This window comes from Prunus persica, chromosome G2 (assembly GCF_000346465.2).
Source record: "Prunus persica cultivar Lovell chromosome G2, Prunus_persica_NCBIv2, whole genome shotgun sequence".
Classification (NCBI taxonomy): domain Eukaryota; kingdom Viridiplantae; phylum Streptophyta; class Magnoliopsida; order Rosales; family Rosaceae; genus Prunus; species Prunus persica.
The window spans coordinates 29,123,759-29,138,851 of record NC_034010.1 but is presented as its reverse complement, the minus strand read 5'-3'; the positions used below and the strand labels follow the sequence as shown (position 1 = coordinate 29,138,851).

Below are 15,093 nucleotides of genomic sequence, written 5' to 3'. Positions count from 1 at the left end.
ACAAAAACAATGAATGCACGTTGCCATATATATATCAATGTTATATGTAGTCCACCACCCAAAACAAAATAATTATGACCAATAATATAAGGAAACCTGAAAGCTTGCTATTAATATATTACATGAATGTTAAATGTAGAGGTTGAGATCCCTACTCACTCTCACTGGAGAAAAGAAGAGTTCACAAAAAAAAGAAAAAAAAGAAAAGTTGCTTTCTGTCTGAAGCTATGTGATTGGTTTGATTGTAGCAGTTCAGTAGGTTTTGCTGTTTCTGCAGAAGCATTATTTTGGGCGGTGGAAATAAATGCCTGTCCACCTCCTTCAATTTCCATATTATCTCAGTTTCTGGCCACACTTTGGTAGCTCGGGTTCATAACTCAAATTCCCAACCACAGGTCAACTGTTTGCTGGTTGCTATATTGATATAATAATGCATGCATACTAAAATTATATATCTGCAGGTCAACTTATTGTGATTGCTAGCTTGAAAGAATAATGCATATACATAACTGGAAAAAAATATTATTGGAATACAATGACCACACATCTATTATCTATATCACTTCAAATATTATTGGAATAAATCTTAACACGTGTTCCATCAAATAAATAAGCCTTAAAAATATAATTGTTATTTCTGGAAAAGCCCAAAGGAGAGAGAAAAATTTTAAAAGAATCCGAAATGGACAAAATTGCCCTTATTTATTTTTTGATTTCCTAAGGAATCTTTTACATTTGCATGTCTTTGGTTTGAAAGTTGAGAGGTTTTTCTGTCTTTTTTGAAAAAGCTTTGGCTTTTTCCAAAAGTGAAAGTTTTTTTATGGGTAAAACCTAAATTTACTAAGATATTATCTAAAGTTGGTTTGATACGTTGTATTTCTCTGATATGATCGTATACTATATATGTATATAAGGTGACTTATTTTGTTTTCATTTGAAGCAACATTTTATTAAAATATGGGCAGCCGCTAGGCTGAAGGTCTTAAATATTATTATAGAATCAGAGAGAAGGAAACGGACGAAGGCACAAAGCCCGCACATTTTAAAGAGACGACGACCAAAAACCACCTGTCTGTTTCCCTCTGTAAATGTTGGAGAGTCGAGACGTGAGCCATGACGATATCCGACTCCGACATATAATGACGTCTCTCTCTCTCTCTCTCACACACACACACACATAAAAACCAGCAATAGCAAAGCATTCAGTCCATCTTTGTCTCTCTCAGTCTTTAACACACCGTACGGGGCCGCACTTGTAGCCCATTTACCTATCAGAGAGCGCATTTTGTTTTCAAGAAACCAAAAACTCAACCATTCTCAACTTTCAACCCTTCGTCTTAAAAAAGTAAAGAAATTAAATTCTGGGTTTGCCAAAGGACATTGAAGACATCGGGTTTCGTGGGTTTCCAGGTTAGTCCAACCCCTCATTATTAATTATTATTTTTCTTATACTATTATATGGGAAGTTGTTTGATTGGTCTTTGAATGTTGCCTCTGTTTTCTTCTTTCATTGTTTAACTTTGTGGTCGCTGTAAATTATTTGTCAAGAATGAGCACAAAACAAAAACGAGATTGTTTTCTTTTATTATTTCAATGCCGAACGGATCTTAACCAAATGCTTCACGTAACCAGAATGCACGTTTCTGTTTTTTCTCCCACGTTCGTAGTTTCATACAGAAGCTGACGAATGCAGTATCACTACGGTTGAATTTCTTAACTTTCGAGCTTAGACAGCTCAGTGACGAATTGTTTGGTTGTTTTGTAGGTGGACCATTTTCTTTGTGTGAACTATTTTGCCTAACTAGCTTAGGCCTAAGAGGAGGAAGGGGGCGTCCAGTTCTTGGGCCATTTTCAGGTATGCCCTTTAATCTTAATTGTGAACTAATTATGTTGTATGGGGCAATCACTATGTGCCCATTACGTACTTAGCTTTGTTAATAATGTCTCTGATGCTTTTGGCTTTATGTTTCATCTGTGAATTGGAAGTACTGCATTGATGTCTTGTTTGAGTTTTCATTTTTCCATCAAAATTTTATTAATTATCTTATTGTTTTTAAGCTGGTTAGACAAGGTTTCTTATTATATCTTCTTGCATTGTATACCTTACAGAGTAAATTTAAGCATGATGGAGGATTTGTGGACTGTATTTTGTGGGGAATCTGGTCCTTCAGGCACAGCTGGAAAGCCATGCACTTCCAATCTTGAGTCTATGATTCATCCTTCTTCATGCACCAATCATGTGTTGATAATTGGGTTTGACATTTTGCTTCTAGTTGCGCTCTTGTTCAATATGTTTCACAAGTCCTCATCAAAAACAGGTCACATTCCACCCCGATTTCGAGGCCTTTCGGGTTTGCAAATAGTCTCTGCCCTTGCTAATGGCTGTCTTGGAATTGTGTACTTGGGCTTGGGAATCTGGATTCTGGAAGAGAAGCTGAGGAATACACATACCGCTTTGCCTTTGAATTGGTGGCTACTTGCTTTGTTTCAAGGGCTCACATGGTTGTTTGTGGGTTTGACTGTAAGCATCCGGGGAAAACAACTTCCAAGACAACCGGCAAGACTATTGTCTATCCTTGCATTCTTTTTTTCTGCAATTGTCTGTGCTCTATCGCTTTTTGCTGCCATTTTCAGAAAAGAGTTATCAGTGAAGACCGTATTGGATGTCCTGTCTTTTCCAGGAGCAACATTGTTGTTGTTATGTGTTTATAAGGGGCATCCATATGAAGATGGTGATGAGGGCATCAATGGAAATGGCCTTTATACGCCTCTGAATGGCGAGTCCAATGACATCAGTAAAAGTGCTCATGTTACCCCATTTAGCAAAGCTGGATTTTTCAGTAAAGCCTCAATTTGGTGGCTAAATTCATTGATGACAAAGGGTAGGGAGAAAACTCTAGAGGAAGAAGATATACCCAAGTTGCGTGAGGAAGATCGAGCAGAAAGTTGTTATTTGCAGTTCTTGGAGCAACTAAACAAAGAGAAACAAATTCAACCATCTTCCCAACCTTCAGTACTAAAGACAGTAATCATATGCCACTGGAAAGAGATTCTCTTGTCTGGCTTCTTTGCTTTGCTAAAGGTACTCACTGTCTCTGCTGGTCCTATGCTTCTAAATGCCTTCATTCTGGTTGCTGAAGGAAATGAAAGTTTCAGATACGAAGGTTATGTGTTAGCCATTACACTTTTCCTTTCAAAGACAATTGAATCCTTGTCACAAAGGCAGTGGTACTTACGATCCAGGCTTATTGGTTTGAAAGTTAAGTCTTTGCTCACATCAGCCATTTACAAGAAGCAATTAAGATTATCTAATGCTGCTAAGTTAATACACTCAGGTGGTGAGATAATGAATTATGTTACAGTGGATGCTTATAGGATTGGAGAATTCCCATTTTGGTTCCATCAGACTTGGACCACTAGCCTCCAGCTCTGTCTTGCATTGGTAATTCTTTTCCGTGCTGTTGGCCTAGCTACATTGGCAGCGTTGGTGGTGATAGTTTTGACTGTGGTTTGCAATGCTCCACTTGCCAAATTACAACATAAGTTTCAGAGTAAGCTAATGGAGGCACAAGATGAAAGGCTAAAGGCTAGTTCTGAGGCTCTCGTGAATATGAAGGTGTTAAAACTATATGCATGGGAGACCCATTTCAAGAATGCGATAGAAAAGTTAAGGAAGGCGGAGTACAAATGGTTATCGGCAGTGCAGTTAAGAAAAGCGTATAATTCCTACCTCTTTTGGTCATCCCCTGTTTTGGTCTCTGCTGCTACATTTGGAGCATGTTATTTTCTCAAGGTTCCGTTGCATGCAAATAATGTTTTCACTTTCGTGGCAACTTTACGCCTTGTTCAGGACCCCATTAGATCTATTCCTGAGGTCATTGGGGTTGTCATTCAAGCCAAGGTTGCATTTGAACGCATTATAAAATTCCTAGAGGCACCAGAACTGCAGACTGCAAATGTCCGGAAATGCAACATGGAGAATGTAGCCCACTCCATTCTTATCAAGTCAGCTAATTTTTCATGGGAGGATAATATATCAAAGCCCACCCTGAGAAATATAAACTTAGAGGTTAGGCCTGGTGAAAAGGTTGCTATATGTGGAGAAGTCGGCTCCGGAAAATCAAGCCTTCTAGCTGCAATTCTGGGAGAAATTCCAAATGTTCAAGGAAGTGTAAGTTGCTATTTTTTTTCCCTTGATAACTAGAAAATACAGTTATACTTTGTCAGAACTCTCTCAACAGATATTACTTGCACTTTAAGTCCCACAGGATTTCTAAAATTATCATCATTAAGTTATCTTTATGACTTTCAGATTCAAGTTTTTGGGACCATTGCTTATGTTTCTCAAACAGCATGGATCCAAACAGGGACGATACAAGAAAATATTTTGTTTGGTTCTGCTATGGATAGTGAAAGATACCGAGAGACACTTGAGAGATGTTCACTTGTAAAGGATCTGGAGCTGCTTCCTTATGGTGACCTCACTGAAATAGGGGAGAGAGGGGTCAATCTGAGTGGTGGTCAGAAGCAGCGAATTCAGCTTGCCCGGGCTCTCTATCAGAATGCTGATATATATCTCTTGGATGATCCATTCAGTGCAGTTGATGCACATACTGCTACAAACTTATTCAATGTAAATACACTTTCCTAACATGGGCAGTGCCCTTCTTTATTAACTTCTGGCTTTTAGTGAAAGCTAATTTGTACGTTGGCAGGAATATGTTATGGAAGCACTTTCAGGGAAGACTGTCTTACTTGTGACCCATCAAGTTGATTTCCTGCCTGCATTTGATTCTGTTTTGGTTAGTCTACCATTAACTCTATTTCTCCATTTTTCTTTTATTTCTTTCCATAAATCAATTTATTTCAAATCTATTAATCGGCAGGGGCTAGCCATTTCCTATTCTACTCTCCCTTCAGCCAATTGCACGTTGTGATTGTAGCAAAAAAGAAAACCCATTTTCATTCAACCTACGAGGGTTGTAGTTATTTTATCATGCGTTGTGTTTCAGCTCTGTATATATGACTAGTTAGTCACTTAGCACAAGCTGTTACTCCTGCATAATAACATCAAGTTCAATTTTGTTGACAGTTGATGCTTGATGGGGAAATCCTACATGCAGCTCCTTATCACCATCTATTGGACTCAAGCCAAGAATTTCAGGACCTTGTCAATGCACACAAAGAAACTGCCGGTTCTGACAGGGTTGCAGATGCCACTTCTGCCCAAAATGGAATATCGTCCAGAGAGATTAAGAAGACATATGTAGAAAAGCAACTTAAATCATCTAAGGGTGACCAATTGATTAAACAAGAAGAGAGAGAAACGGGAGACATAGGGTTGAAGCCATTCATACAGTATCTGAAACAGAAAAATGGGTTCTTGTACTTCTCAACAGCAGTTCTTTTACACCTTATTTTTGTTATTAGTCAGATTGTACAGAACTCGTGGATGGCTGCTAATGTGGATAATCCCGATGTTAGCACATTGCGATTGATCATGGTTTACTTGTTGATTGGATTTTCTGCAACATTTATTTTACTGTTCAGATCTCTTATAACAGTTGTTCTGGGTCTTGAGGCATCTCAGTCTTTATTCTCACAGCTACTAAATTCCCTTTTTCGTGCGCCTATGTCGTTTTATGACTCAACACCTCTGGGAAGGATACTTAGTCGGGTATGCATTTCAAACAGAAAGTTTGGGTACAGCTTAGGAGGAACTCAAGGAACTAATAAATTTATGTATTACATTTTTCTTGAATAGGTTTCATCTGATCTGAGTATCATAGACCTTGATATTCCATTCAGCCTGGTCTTTGCTTGTGGGGCTACCATAAATGCTTATTCCAATCTCGGAGTACTGGCTGTTGTTACCTGGCAAGTCCTGTTTGTCTCCATACCAATGGTCTATCTGGCAATTTGCCTACAGGTAATACTATACAAGGTTCTTTTATATGTTATACGGCAGAAGCTACTATATTCGTTTAACTGGCTACACGATGCAATTCACATGTTAATGTTAAGAATGGTTATACTTCTATCTATTAGGAATTTAGGAAGTATCTGAATATGAAATTGAAAGAGCAGAGAAATGTGCTTTCTTTTGAAAATAACTTGATTAAATGCAACATTTTTTATTTTCAGAAATACTACTTTTCCACTGGAAAAGAGTTGATGCGGATCAATGGCACAACTAAGTCCTACGTAGCAAACCATCTAGCGGAGTCTGTCTCAGGAGCCATTACAATAAGAGCTTTCAATGAAGAAGAGCGGTTCTTGGCGAAGAATTTTGACCTCATTGACACAAATGCTAGTCCTTTTTTTCACAGTTTTGCGGCAAATGAATGGTTGATCCAACGGTTAGAAATACTCAGTGCAGCAGTTCTTTCTTCCGCAGCACTATGCATGTGTTTGCTTCCTCCTGGAACGTTTAGCTCTGGTAAGTTTTTAAGTTTTCCTGGAATTGCCTGGCTAAAGAGGAAAGAAGTCATTGTTGCTATCTTCTGGTATTTTAGACATCTCCTCTTGTTGCACCGAAAATCACTAAAGATTATTTATATTTGTAGCATAATTTAAGCTATGGAGCCTTGTACAATTTTTTGTGTTGTCAAAACGAGCCTTATACAATTTACTGTGTCACTGCAGGATTCATTGGAATGGCACTTTCATATGGTCTTTCATTAAACATGTCCTTGATGTATTCAATTCAGAACCAGTGCACTATAGCAAATTATATCATTTCTGTTGAAAGACTAAATCAATACACCCATATACCGAGCGAAGCCCCTGTAATAGTAGAAGGAAGCCGTCCCCCAGCCAACTGGCCAGTTTTTGGTAAAGTGGAGATACAAAATTTGCAGGTAAATATTGGCAGCTTTTGTGTTATAACTAAACAAGGTTAGAGTTAAAGTAGATGACTGATACTTTTGATATCAAAACAGATCAGATACAGGGCCGATACACCGCTTGTTCTTCGTGGGATCAGTTGCATTTTTGAAGGAGGACACAAGATTGGTATTGTTGGTCGAACTGGCAGTGGGAAGTCGACTCTCATTGGTGCTCTGTTTCGTCTGGTGGAGCCAGCTGGAGGGAAGATTATAGTTGATGGCATTGACATCTCTACAATCGGACTTCATGATCTGAGGTCACGTTTTGGAATAATACCTCAAGATCCTACTCTCTTCAATGGGACTGTGAGATACAATTTGGATCCCTTATCCCAACATTCAGACCAGGAAATATGGGAGGTACTAGTCAAGTCCTATAATGCTTGTTTTCTGTAATATTCGGTTTTGAATGTTGAAAGTATGGTTGCAAATTTCTCTAAGCAAAGAGTTATCTGTACATTATGAAGGTTCTTGGGAAGTGTCAGCTTCGAGATGCTGTTCAGGAGAAAGGTGGCTTAGACTCCTTAGGTAAGTTTTGATATATCAGTGTGTGATGTGCAATTTTTCCCTGTTAATTGTGATCAGCGATAGCAACTGATGACCTGATTTGCAGTTGTAGATGATGGATCAAACTGGAGCATGGGACAAAGGCAATTGTTCTGTTTGGGGCGTGCTCTTTTGAGGAGAAGTCGGGTACTGGTGCTTGATGAAGCAACCGCATCGATCGACAATGCCACCGATATGATTCTACAGAAAACTATACGGACTGAATTTGCAGATTGTACCGTGATTACGGTAGCTCACAGGATACCGACTGTGATGGATTGCACAATGGTTCTTGCCATTAGTGATGGTGAGTTTCATTAGTTAAATGCACATCTAGATATCAGTTGTTTTGTTCGATCATAATCGTTGGAAAAATATCGGAGAAACATTGAATGAAAATGGTTTCGTCTATTTCAGGACAACTAGTGGAGTATGATGAGCCAATGAAGTTAATGAAAAGAGAAGGCTCACTATTTGGGCAGCTTGTCAAGGAATACTGGTCTCATATCCAGTCTGCAGAATCCCATTGAATATATATAGCAGTATTGGCTTTTCGGCCATGACTGTTGTAAATCATTACAGGAACTGCTAGTCCGAAGAAGTGCCAATGCGAGGATTGGGAGATCGTGTTCTATGCTGTGCCAGGGTGTGTGTGTGAAAAAGAAGAAAAAAAAAAGTGAAAAGCATGAAAAGTAAGGAGGCAAAGGCCAAAACAGAGTTATTATAAGATTCGGTGGGTGATGACATTTGGGTGGGGTATTAAAATTGATAAAATCGTCCACATTATCAGTCGGCATGCAGCAACCTTAGTCCTGTGTAAAGTAAAGATGATGGTGATATGTATCGAGTACTATATTTTTCAGATCCCGTCGGTTGTTTTTTCTCATCACGGTCGGCAATCATTTGCATTAATATTAGCTGTTAAATTTGGATCTCACTGGATCTCACTGGACACTTAGTCCTGTGTAATTGATCTTTTCTCAATAGTACATACACCTGTTGCCACTGGATATACAAAGGTATGTAAAATTGGATGTGTGGCAACACAAATTATGCATTACATGTGGAGCTGTGTCTCCTTGTTGATGTTGAGATGAAGGTCGATGAAAGTGGAGCTATACACTTTCATAGCAGTAATATGTCAGTTTATGAACAGCGATACCCTGGAAAATAATATTTCCCAAGGATGAAGAATAGCATGAATAAGCCAGCATATGCTGCAATACTGTTCACCGACAAAACCAGTTTTGATATTTGTTTCCTCTCGTCAACAGACTAAGGCTTAGCATCCAAGGTCATACTGTAACTTCCTCCGAAATTCATAAAATTGTGCATGTATTAACAGAAATAAGAAGTGTGAACTAATAATAAACCAGCATATGCTGCAAAAGGCACCGATTCACCTACAAAACCAGTTTTAATATTTGTTTCCTCTCGTCAACAGACAAGGCTTAGCATCCAAGGTCATGCTGTAACTTCCCTCTGAAATTCATAAAATTGTGCATGTATTAAAAGAAATAAAAGTTGTGATACTAATAATAAGATCCAGGAAATAAAAGATTCTTTCTTCTTCCTTTTTCCCTGCCTGGATCAACGAAAACTGTGGGTGTTCATCATTCTTAAAATGCTCCTGTCCTTCAAACTTGTGAGCAAGTTCAACCTGTTCAACGTGTAATAAGTGGTTAATATTGAAAGCAGAGCACAACGCACCTCACATGATTGACATTGAAGAATTATAAAAAATTGAAACTAGTTCATCTTGCTATGATAAACCACATTCACGGTTGCTCTATAAGAATTTAAATGTCACAAACAGATTATAGGTAATATCGCATCTCCAATTGCATCCCTTTCAAATTATACCCACATGGTCCATATAATCCATTTACCTGACATCTTAAGGAACTTCAAAATTATCCCAATAAGTTCACACATTTCCCAATTGCCACTCACACTGCTAGTATAATTTCAGATGATTGTATTCTTAACTACTCTGGTTAATAGTAACCTATTTCCATTGTTTCTTTTATTATTATTATTAATAATTCTTTTTTAGAAAGCCACTGTTTCTAGGTTAGATGTGTAAAATCAAACTTCCAATGATTACGGCATCAATACAGAGCCTAGTTTTTTTGGTACAGCAATATATTTATTTTTCATTTCACAGTCACATTCTGTTGATAAATTATCTTTTTTAACCAGAGCAATATAAAAACTAAAAACAATTGAAGAGAAAAGAAATGGTACATATACTCCAAAGGAAACATATTATACAAATATATATATTTAAAAAGTATAGAGGTGATAATGTACCTTCACGAACTGGTCACCATTGATGCCAAGCCCAGCTCTTCATCAGCATCAGTCACATCTTCAAAATTGTAAAAGGGATCTGCCTTTGGTCTTGGAGTAATTGCTTCGAAACTACGAAATACAGGATCATCAAAATTAGGGGGTTCCAAGATAATGTAAGCCCCTTTATTTTTGTACCTCTCCTCTGTCCCCTGAAATTGTGGGTAGTCTGGAGCACTAAACAAAGTGATCAGCTTTCCTGACTCCACAATGTGATCGACGGTGTACCCTTCATCCATTCCACCAAGACTTGGTCTCTTTTTTCGTGCATCAGGGCCTTCATGCGATCTGATAATCAACTTTAGTTGAAATTTCTTGAGAAAATTATCAGTGCAATCAGGACCCCATGTCAAACCAATTCCTCTCTCGATATTAAAAGAAAGACCCGGAGTCCTTGAAGGATCTGACCACATCACGTCGCCGGGAATCAAGTTGGAACCCTCCCATGAAGGATCAAGAACTGATCTTCTCGCCTTATTTAGTTCTTCAAAAGATCCCAAAGATAATGAATTGGATTCAGGATTGAAAGCCATCCTACGACTCTTCATTCCCTTTGATTTCCTGGGGATCACAGGGATGTGGCGAAATACACCTCCATGTGCAGTGTACACATGTTTACCAATGAGGGAAGCCAAAGGAAGACTTTTAAAGCACCCAAGACATCTACGATACATATGCTTGCCTCTATCACTATATTTTGTCAACACTTCCTTCTCAAAACCATAAATAGAAGTGCAATACTTTGATTCATGATTTCCACGCAAAGGATACACCCTTTTTGGCATGAACACTTTCCAAGCTAACACAATTAGGAAAGTTTCGAAACCCCAAGCACCTCTGTCAACATAATTTCCATTGAAGACGAAGAATCGATTTTCTGAGGGAAGGCCAGCATCACGGAGAAGGAAAAGAAGGTCGTGCAACTGCCCGTGAAGGTCTCCGACGACGACGACTGTGGATTCTGAGGCTAAGTTGTCAATGGTGACGCAATTGGCCTCTTTTTGGAGGATCTGGGAGGCACAAATGACCAAACTATCAAAAACCTCAACAGGAAATACGTCTGGCAATTGAGTCGGCTTAAGATTTCTAGAAGCCCAGTCGAAGACTGACATGAGGTTTTGGACCCAGTTGAGGGTGAGTTTGCCATCATGAGGCCAACCAATTGGGGTTTGAAGCAACTGTGATGATGGGTTGTTTTCAGATTCTAAGTTGGTAGCTATGGAAGGCGATGAATTGAAGACTGGTGGTGTTGCCGCTTCTGCAACTTCTACTGTTGCTGCATCAGATTGTTGATCTTGAGATGCCGGAAGTGGAGGATTGCATGATGGAGATGTTGCAGCATCAGCATTCTCAAACGTGTCTCTGTCAACAACTTGTGACCCCTCCTAACATAAAAACAAAATATTGTTTATTAAGATTAGGCACATCAACAATCAGTATGGGTAACATAATTTCAAAATAGCATTATATGACAATCCCAGTATGCCATTTATGATTTGGCACATTTACATCCTTATTAATATTCAATGTCACTAAAAAGAAAAAGGAAAAAAAAAAAATACAACATACATTACATACAAGTTGTAACAAAATCCATGCACAACAAAATTTCATATACTTCAAAATTCAAATAAAAGGCATGCTAGGCTAACTTAATGACGCAAGCCTAAAAAGAGAAATAAATAAGAAAAAGGCATGCTATGCCCAGTTTAGTCTCACCACACCGACCATTTTCATTTTAATCCACATTTGAATGCACAAAGTTGTGACTAATTTAATCTATTAAAAACCGGTTTACTCTATTGTTACGTTCTTTTAGCTAGTGAATTATGAACAAAAAAGCATTTTCCAATCAACTAAGCCACTCAATCTTTTAACTAATAATTCATTTAATCCCACTATATTAACCTCATGTTCTTTTAAGTATTGTAACAAAATCCATGAACAAAAAAATTTCATATACTTCAAAATTCAAATAAAAGGCATGCTAAGCTAACTTAATGATTGCAAGTCTAAAAAGAGAGATGCATGAGAAAAAAGGCAAGACTATATATACGCCTAACCGGTTCCTCAACACAAGTCAGCTGTTCAGGTGCAGGCAAGGTGGAGGGCTCTGCCTGATGAGATGCTGACGGGACAGCAGTAGAACTAGGTCGCAGAACTTCCCTTCTTCTCTTCCTGGGTTTAGGTTTTAGGGACTTCAGTTGCTCATCATGCGGGGGCAGTTGTGGGTCGTCATGAAGGGCATGCACAGGCACGTCATGCGCTGGCAATTCCACAGCATATGGAGGACCTACTAAACCAGCTGGAGGTAACCAGAAAACAAAAATAAATAAAAAATCAGAAATTTTAAAAAAATAATATTAAAAGAAAATGTAGAGCCGTGCGGCTAAAAAAATCAGAATTATTAAAAAAATTAAAGAAACCAGAATGCACTTACCTATCCGCGGCCCTCTCAAAGGAAACCTGCCAACCCAGCTATTAATGTACAGGGGAAAGTGCCCGTGGTCAGCAAGATTTAAATCTTTCTTTGGCCCCTTCTTTCTTACTTCAACCACCACATCAGGAAGCTCTGCTATTGAATCTAGGTCTATATTCTCAAAACCTAATTGCCTAGCATAGTTGTTTGGTTTGTGAGGGACGATTATGTGATAATTGATGCACAGAGTGACTGAACATGCCTTAGCCAGCTGAAGGGCATAACGCTCATAACCCTCCCCTAGAAGAGTATGGCTAAGCCTCTGATAAGGCTGCTGTATGAACTACAATAGAAAATACAAAATAAATTAATTAAGAACTATAGCTCCAAAATTTGGTTGCATTTAAATAAGAATTGTATTTAAATAAGTCTTTTAAAGACTTACATTTTCATCAGTTGCGTTCCCCAGAATTTCCATATAGGATCCAAAATTGGGAACTGTGTTCCCATTCAAGCGTTTATGGAGAAGGTGGGACCACGGCACCATTAATGGACACTCCATCGGGAGATCCACTGTCTCTCCTATCAGCTTTATGCGTAGTGGCTTTATATGCTCCAGAGCAAAAACCTGGGCAAGTAATAAACGAAGATCAGGAAAGTAGAGAAGTTAAAACATCAAACCCAAGTTTAGTTAAAGTGAGAATGGTGTTGTTTGATATTGAATCATGCAAATACTTACCATGAGAGCGTATGCCAAGCCGTTTACGATTCCTCGATCCAAAGAATTGTACAAGCTCGCCCATGCAGCTGCGCCCCACGCATAGCTGCCAACCTCCTGAAGATTGTCCAAGAGCCCCAAATACTGGGCAGAAACTAACCCAGTGCAGTCATCGGGTATTATATATGACCCAATGACATACATGAGATAGGCTCTAAGATAGTGTGCCCACCCATCCTCATCTGGACGTACTGGGTTATTACTATAGTGTTCTCTTAACCAACTAAGCCTAATCCTCCCTCCATCCAAAGACGCTGGAGGAGGATCGATACCAAAAGCATTCAAAAATAAAGTTTCTGTTTTCCCTATCCTGCCAATAACCGGTCTACCGTCAATCGGCATACCGGTGATGAGAAGGACATCTACTAAACTAAAATAGAGTGAATAACCATTAAAGGTAAAACACTTTAAATTACGATCATAGTGTCGTAGCAAAGCGTTTACCATGGTACAATCCAACCTCATTTGGAACTTAAAACGTTCAAAGAATCCTAAACCTATCCTAGTTAATGCCTCCCTAAGGTCCTCAGTTATTGGCCAACGCATCAAATTGTTCAACGGTTCATGTGGAGTCTATAAAAAAAAGAAGAAGAAGAAGAAATATTAGTCTAGTTATACTACTGCTGGCCAGCCTTGCAATATCTGAAATAAAATGGGCAATGAGTTACTTACATGAGGGGCCAGAGCTGGGGCCGGAGCTAGAGCCAGAGCTTCCATATCTTCAAAAGAATTAAAGAAAACCCCAAATTTCAGATGGTGAGTAAATAACGTAAGTGTTAAATATGTTATGTACCATTTCAGAGACAACACAAAAACAAAGTACAATCACATGTACTATGTCAAAGTGGAAACTGATAAGCAGAGTATAAACACCTTAATGACATTACATTGGGTTATATTCCATAAGCTTGGATGAATTTAATCTCATGCCCCAAAAGCCTTAATAGACCAAGAAAGATTATAGCTAGTATAATTATATGTGACGGATCTCAATGTTTAATTTGTCTACTCTATGTGAAGGATCCCTATTAGGGATCTTGAATTTGGGTTGAGGCTCATGGATAAAATCGATGAAACCTGCCCCCTCAACTGCCTTAATAAGCCCAAAATCAATCAGCAAGCAAAATATATTTCATTCAAAAAATCCTAACCAACCACCAGACTAAACATTTTTCATTAAAGCAGCTGCCATTTAAACATATATCATTCAAGAAAACAAAAAATAAAAAATCCTAACTAACCATCAGACTAGACATGTTTAATTAAAACAGCAGCCATATAATCAAGTAAAAAACACATGCATTTAAACTCAATCCTAGCAGAAAACCATGTAAGCAATTCCAACACAGAAAAGAACACTAAACCCTAGCAGTCTCAATCAATTCTAACAGACAATCAACATATACATTTAATTACATAATTAAAGTTCAATTATACCTCAAAAGCAGCACCAACAATAGAAAAAACCCCATCAATATGAAATTCAGAAACCAAAAACCTTGTTTAAACCCTACTTAAACCCTCAAATTAATGTAGCCGACCTCTAATTTAGGAGAAACCCACTCAAATCCAAAACCCCAATTTAGCAGAAAACCCTATCAAAACCCTAAAATTAGTAAAAAACCCCAATCGAAACCCTAATCTAGCACAAAATCCTTACCCAGCGACGGAAAAGAGGAGACAGCAACTGTAGAGGTGAGAGGTTTTCAGAGGTTTCGATCGAGAGAGATGAGAGGTTTTATAGGTTCTGATCAAGAGAGATGAGAAGTTGCAGAGGTTTTCGATCGATGGACAGAGAGGAGGAGGTTTGAGGTTTGAGATTCTAATCGATCATACCAAAGGGGTAAAAAAAACATTTGAAGCGGGCACTATGCGTGTCATGCGCGACCCGCGGGTCGACATGCAGGTTCAGTTCGGGTTCACGCTACCCGACTCACCCGAACTCAATCAAGGCCGTTGACTCTGCATACCGGTCAGCAGGATCGACGGTTACCATGCTTTTGGTATCTTAATTTCCTGTAAAGGTCATATATTTTCTCGGGACATGACTTGCTATGTAGAGAACCCTCAAGGCCGTTGTCTTTTTTAATATTTTAAAATATTGGCCCTTA

General features: G+C 38.6%; 2 protein-coding genes across 3 annotated transcripts; one reads left to right on the top strand and one right to left on the bottom strand.

Moving 5' to 3' along the window:
- On the top strand, window positions 1,005–8,300 carry LOC18784743 (ABC transporter C family member 10). Its single transcript, XM_007218824.2, has 13 exons — window positions 1,005–1,410; window positions 1,766–1,855; window positions 2,110–4,171; window positions 4,313–4,633; window positions 4,716–4,802; window positions 5,093–5,677; window positions 5,765–5,929; window positions 6,145–6,439; window positions 6,646–6,860; window positions 6,942–7,247; window positions 7,355–7,415; window positions 7,501–7,740; window positions 7,851–8,300. Exons 3-13 carry the CDS (start codon window positions 2,123–2,125, stop codon window positions 7,961–7,963), a joined length of 4,437 nt encoding a protein of 1,478 aa, XP_007218886.2. The 5' UTR covers window positions 1,005–1,410; window positions 1,766–1,855; window positions 2,110–2,122; the 3' UTR covers window positions 7,964–8,300.
- LOC18787572 (serine/threonine-protein phosphatase 7 long form homolog) lies at window positions 8,732–14,831 on the bottom strand. 2 transcript variants are annotated; one of them, XM_007221120.2, is made up of 8 exons: window positions 14,643–14,831; window positions 13,655–13,701; window positions 12,944–13,555; window positions 12,650–12,832; window positions 12,226–12,547; window positions 11,849–12,090; window positions 9,747–11,170; window positions 8,732–9,093 (listed from the first exon to the last, which is right to left on the bottom strand). In XM_007221120.2, the coding sequence occupies exons 2-7, from the start codon at window positions 13,697–13,699 to the stop codon at window positions 9,749–9,751; spliced, it is 2,826 nt and encodes a 941-aa protein (XP_007221182.2). In that variant the 5' UTR covers window positions 13,700–13,701; window positions 14,643–14,831; the 3' UTR covers window positions 8,732–9,093; window positions 9,747–9,748. The 2 variants fall into 2 exon arrangements, with proteins under 2 accessions (XP_007221182.2, XP_020413173.1); XM_020557584.1 differs by lacking the exon at window positions 14,643–14,831 and adding an exon at window positions 14,420–14,614.

Excerpts from the sequence above, each read along its gene's own strand:
- LOC18784743 (XM_007218824.2), top strand. The coding sequence starts at position 2,123 with ATGATGGAGGATTTGTGGACTGTATTTTGTGGGGAATCTGGTCCTTCA. Across the intron at positions 5,930-6,144 it reads ATCTGGCAATTTGCCTACAG|AAATACTACTTTTCCACTGG; the intron begins GTAATACTATAC and ends TTTTATTTTCAG. Across the intron at positions 6,440-6,645 it reads TCCTGGAACGTTTAGCTCTG|GATTCATTGGAATGGCACTT; the intron begins GTAAGTTTTTAA and ends GTGTCACTGCAG.
- LOC18787572 (XM_007221120.2), bottom strand. The coding sequence starts at position 13,699 with ATGGAAGCTCTGGCTCTAGCTCCGGCCCCAGCTCTGGCCCCTCAT. Across the intron at positions 12,548-12,649 it reads GGAACGCAACTGATGAAAAT|TTCATACAGCAGCCTTATCA; the intron begins GTAAGTCTTTAA and ends TTTCTATTGTAG. Across the intron at positions 12,091-12,225 it reads TTTGAGAGGGCCGCGGATAG|CTGGTTTAGTAGGTCCTCCA; the intron begins GTAAGTGCATTC and ends GGTTACCTCCAG.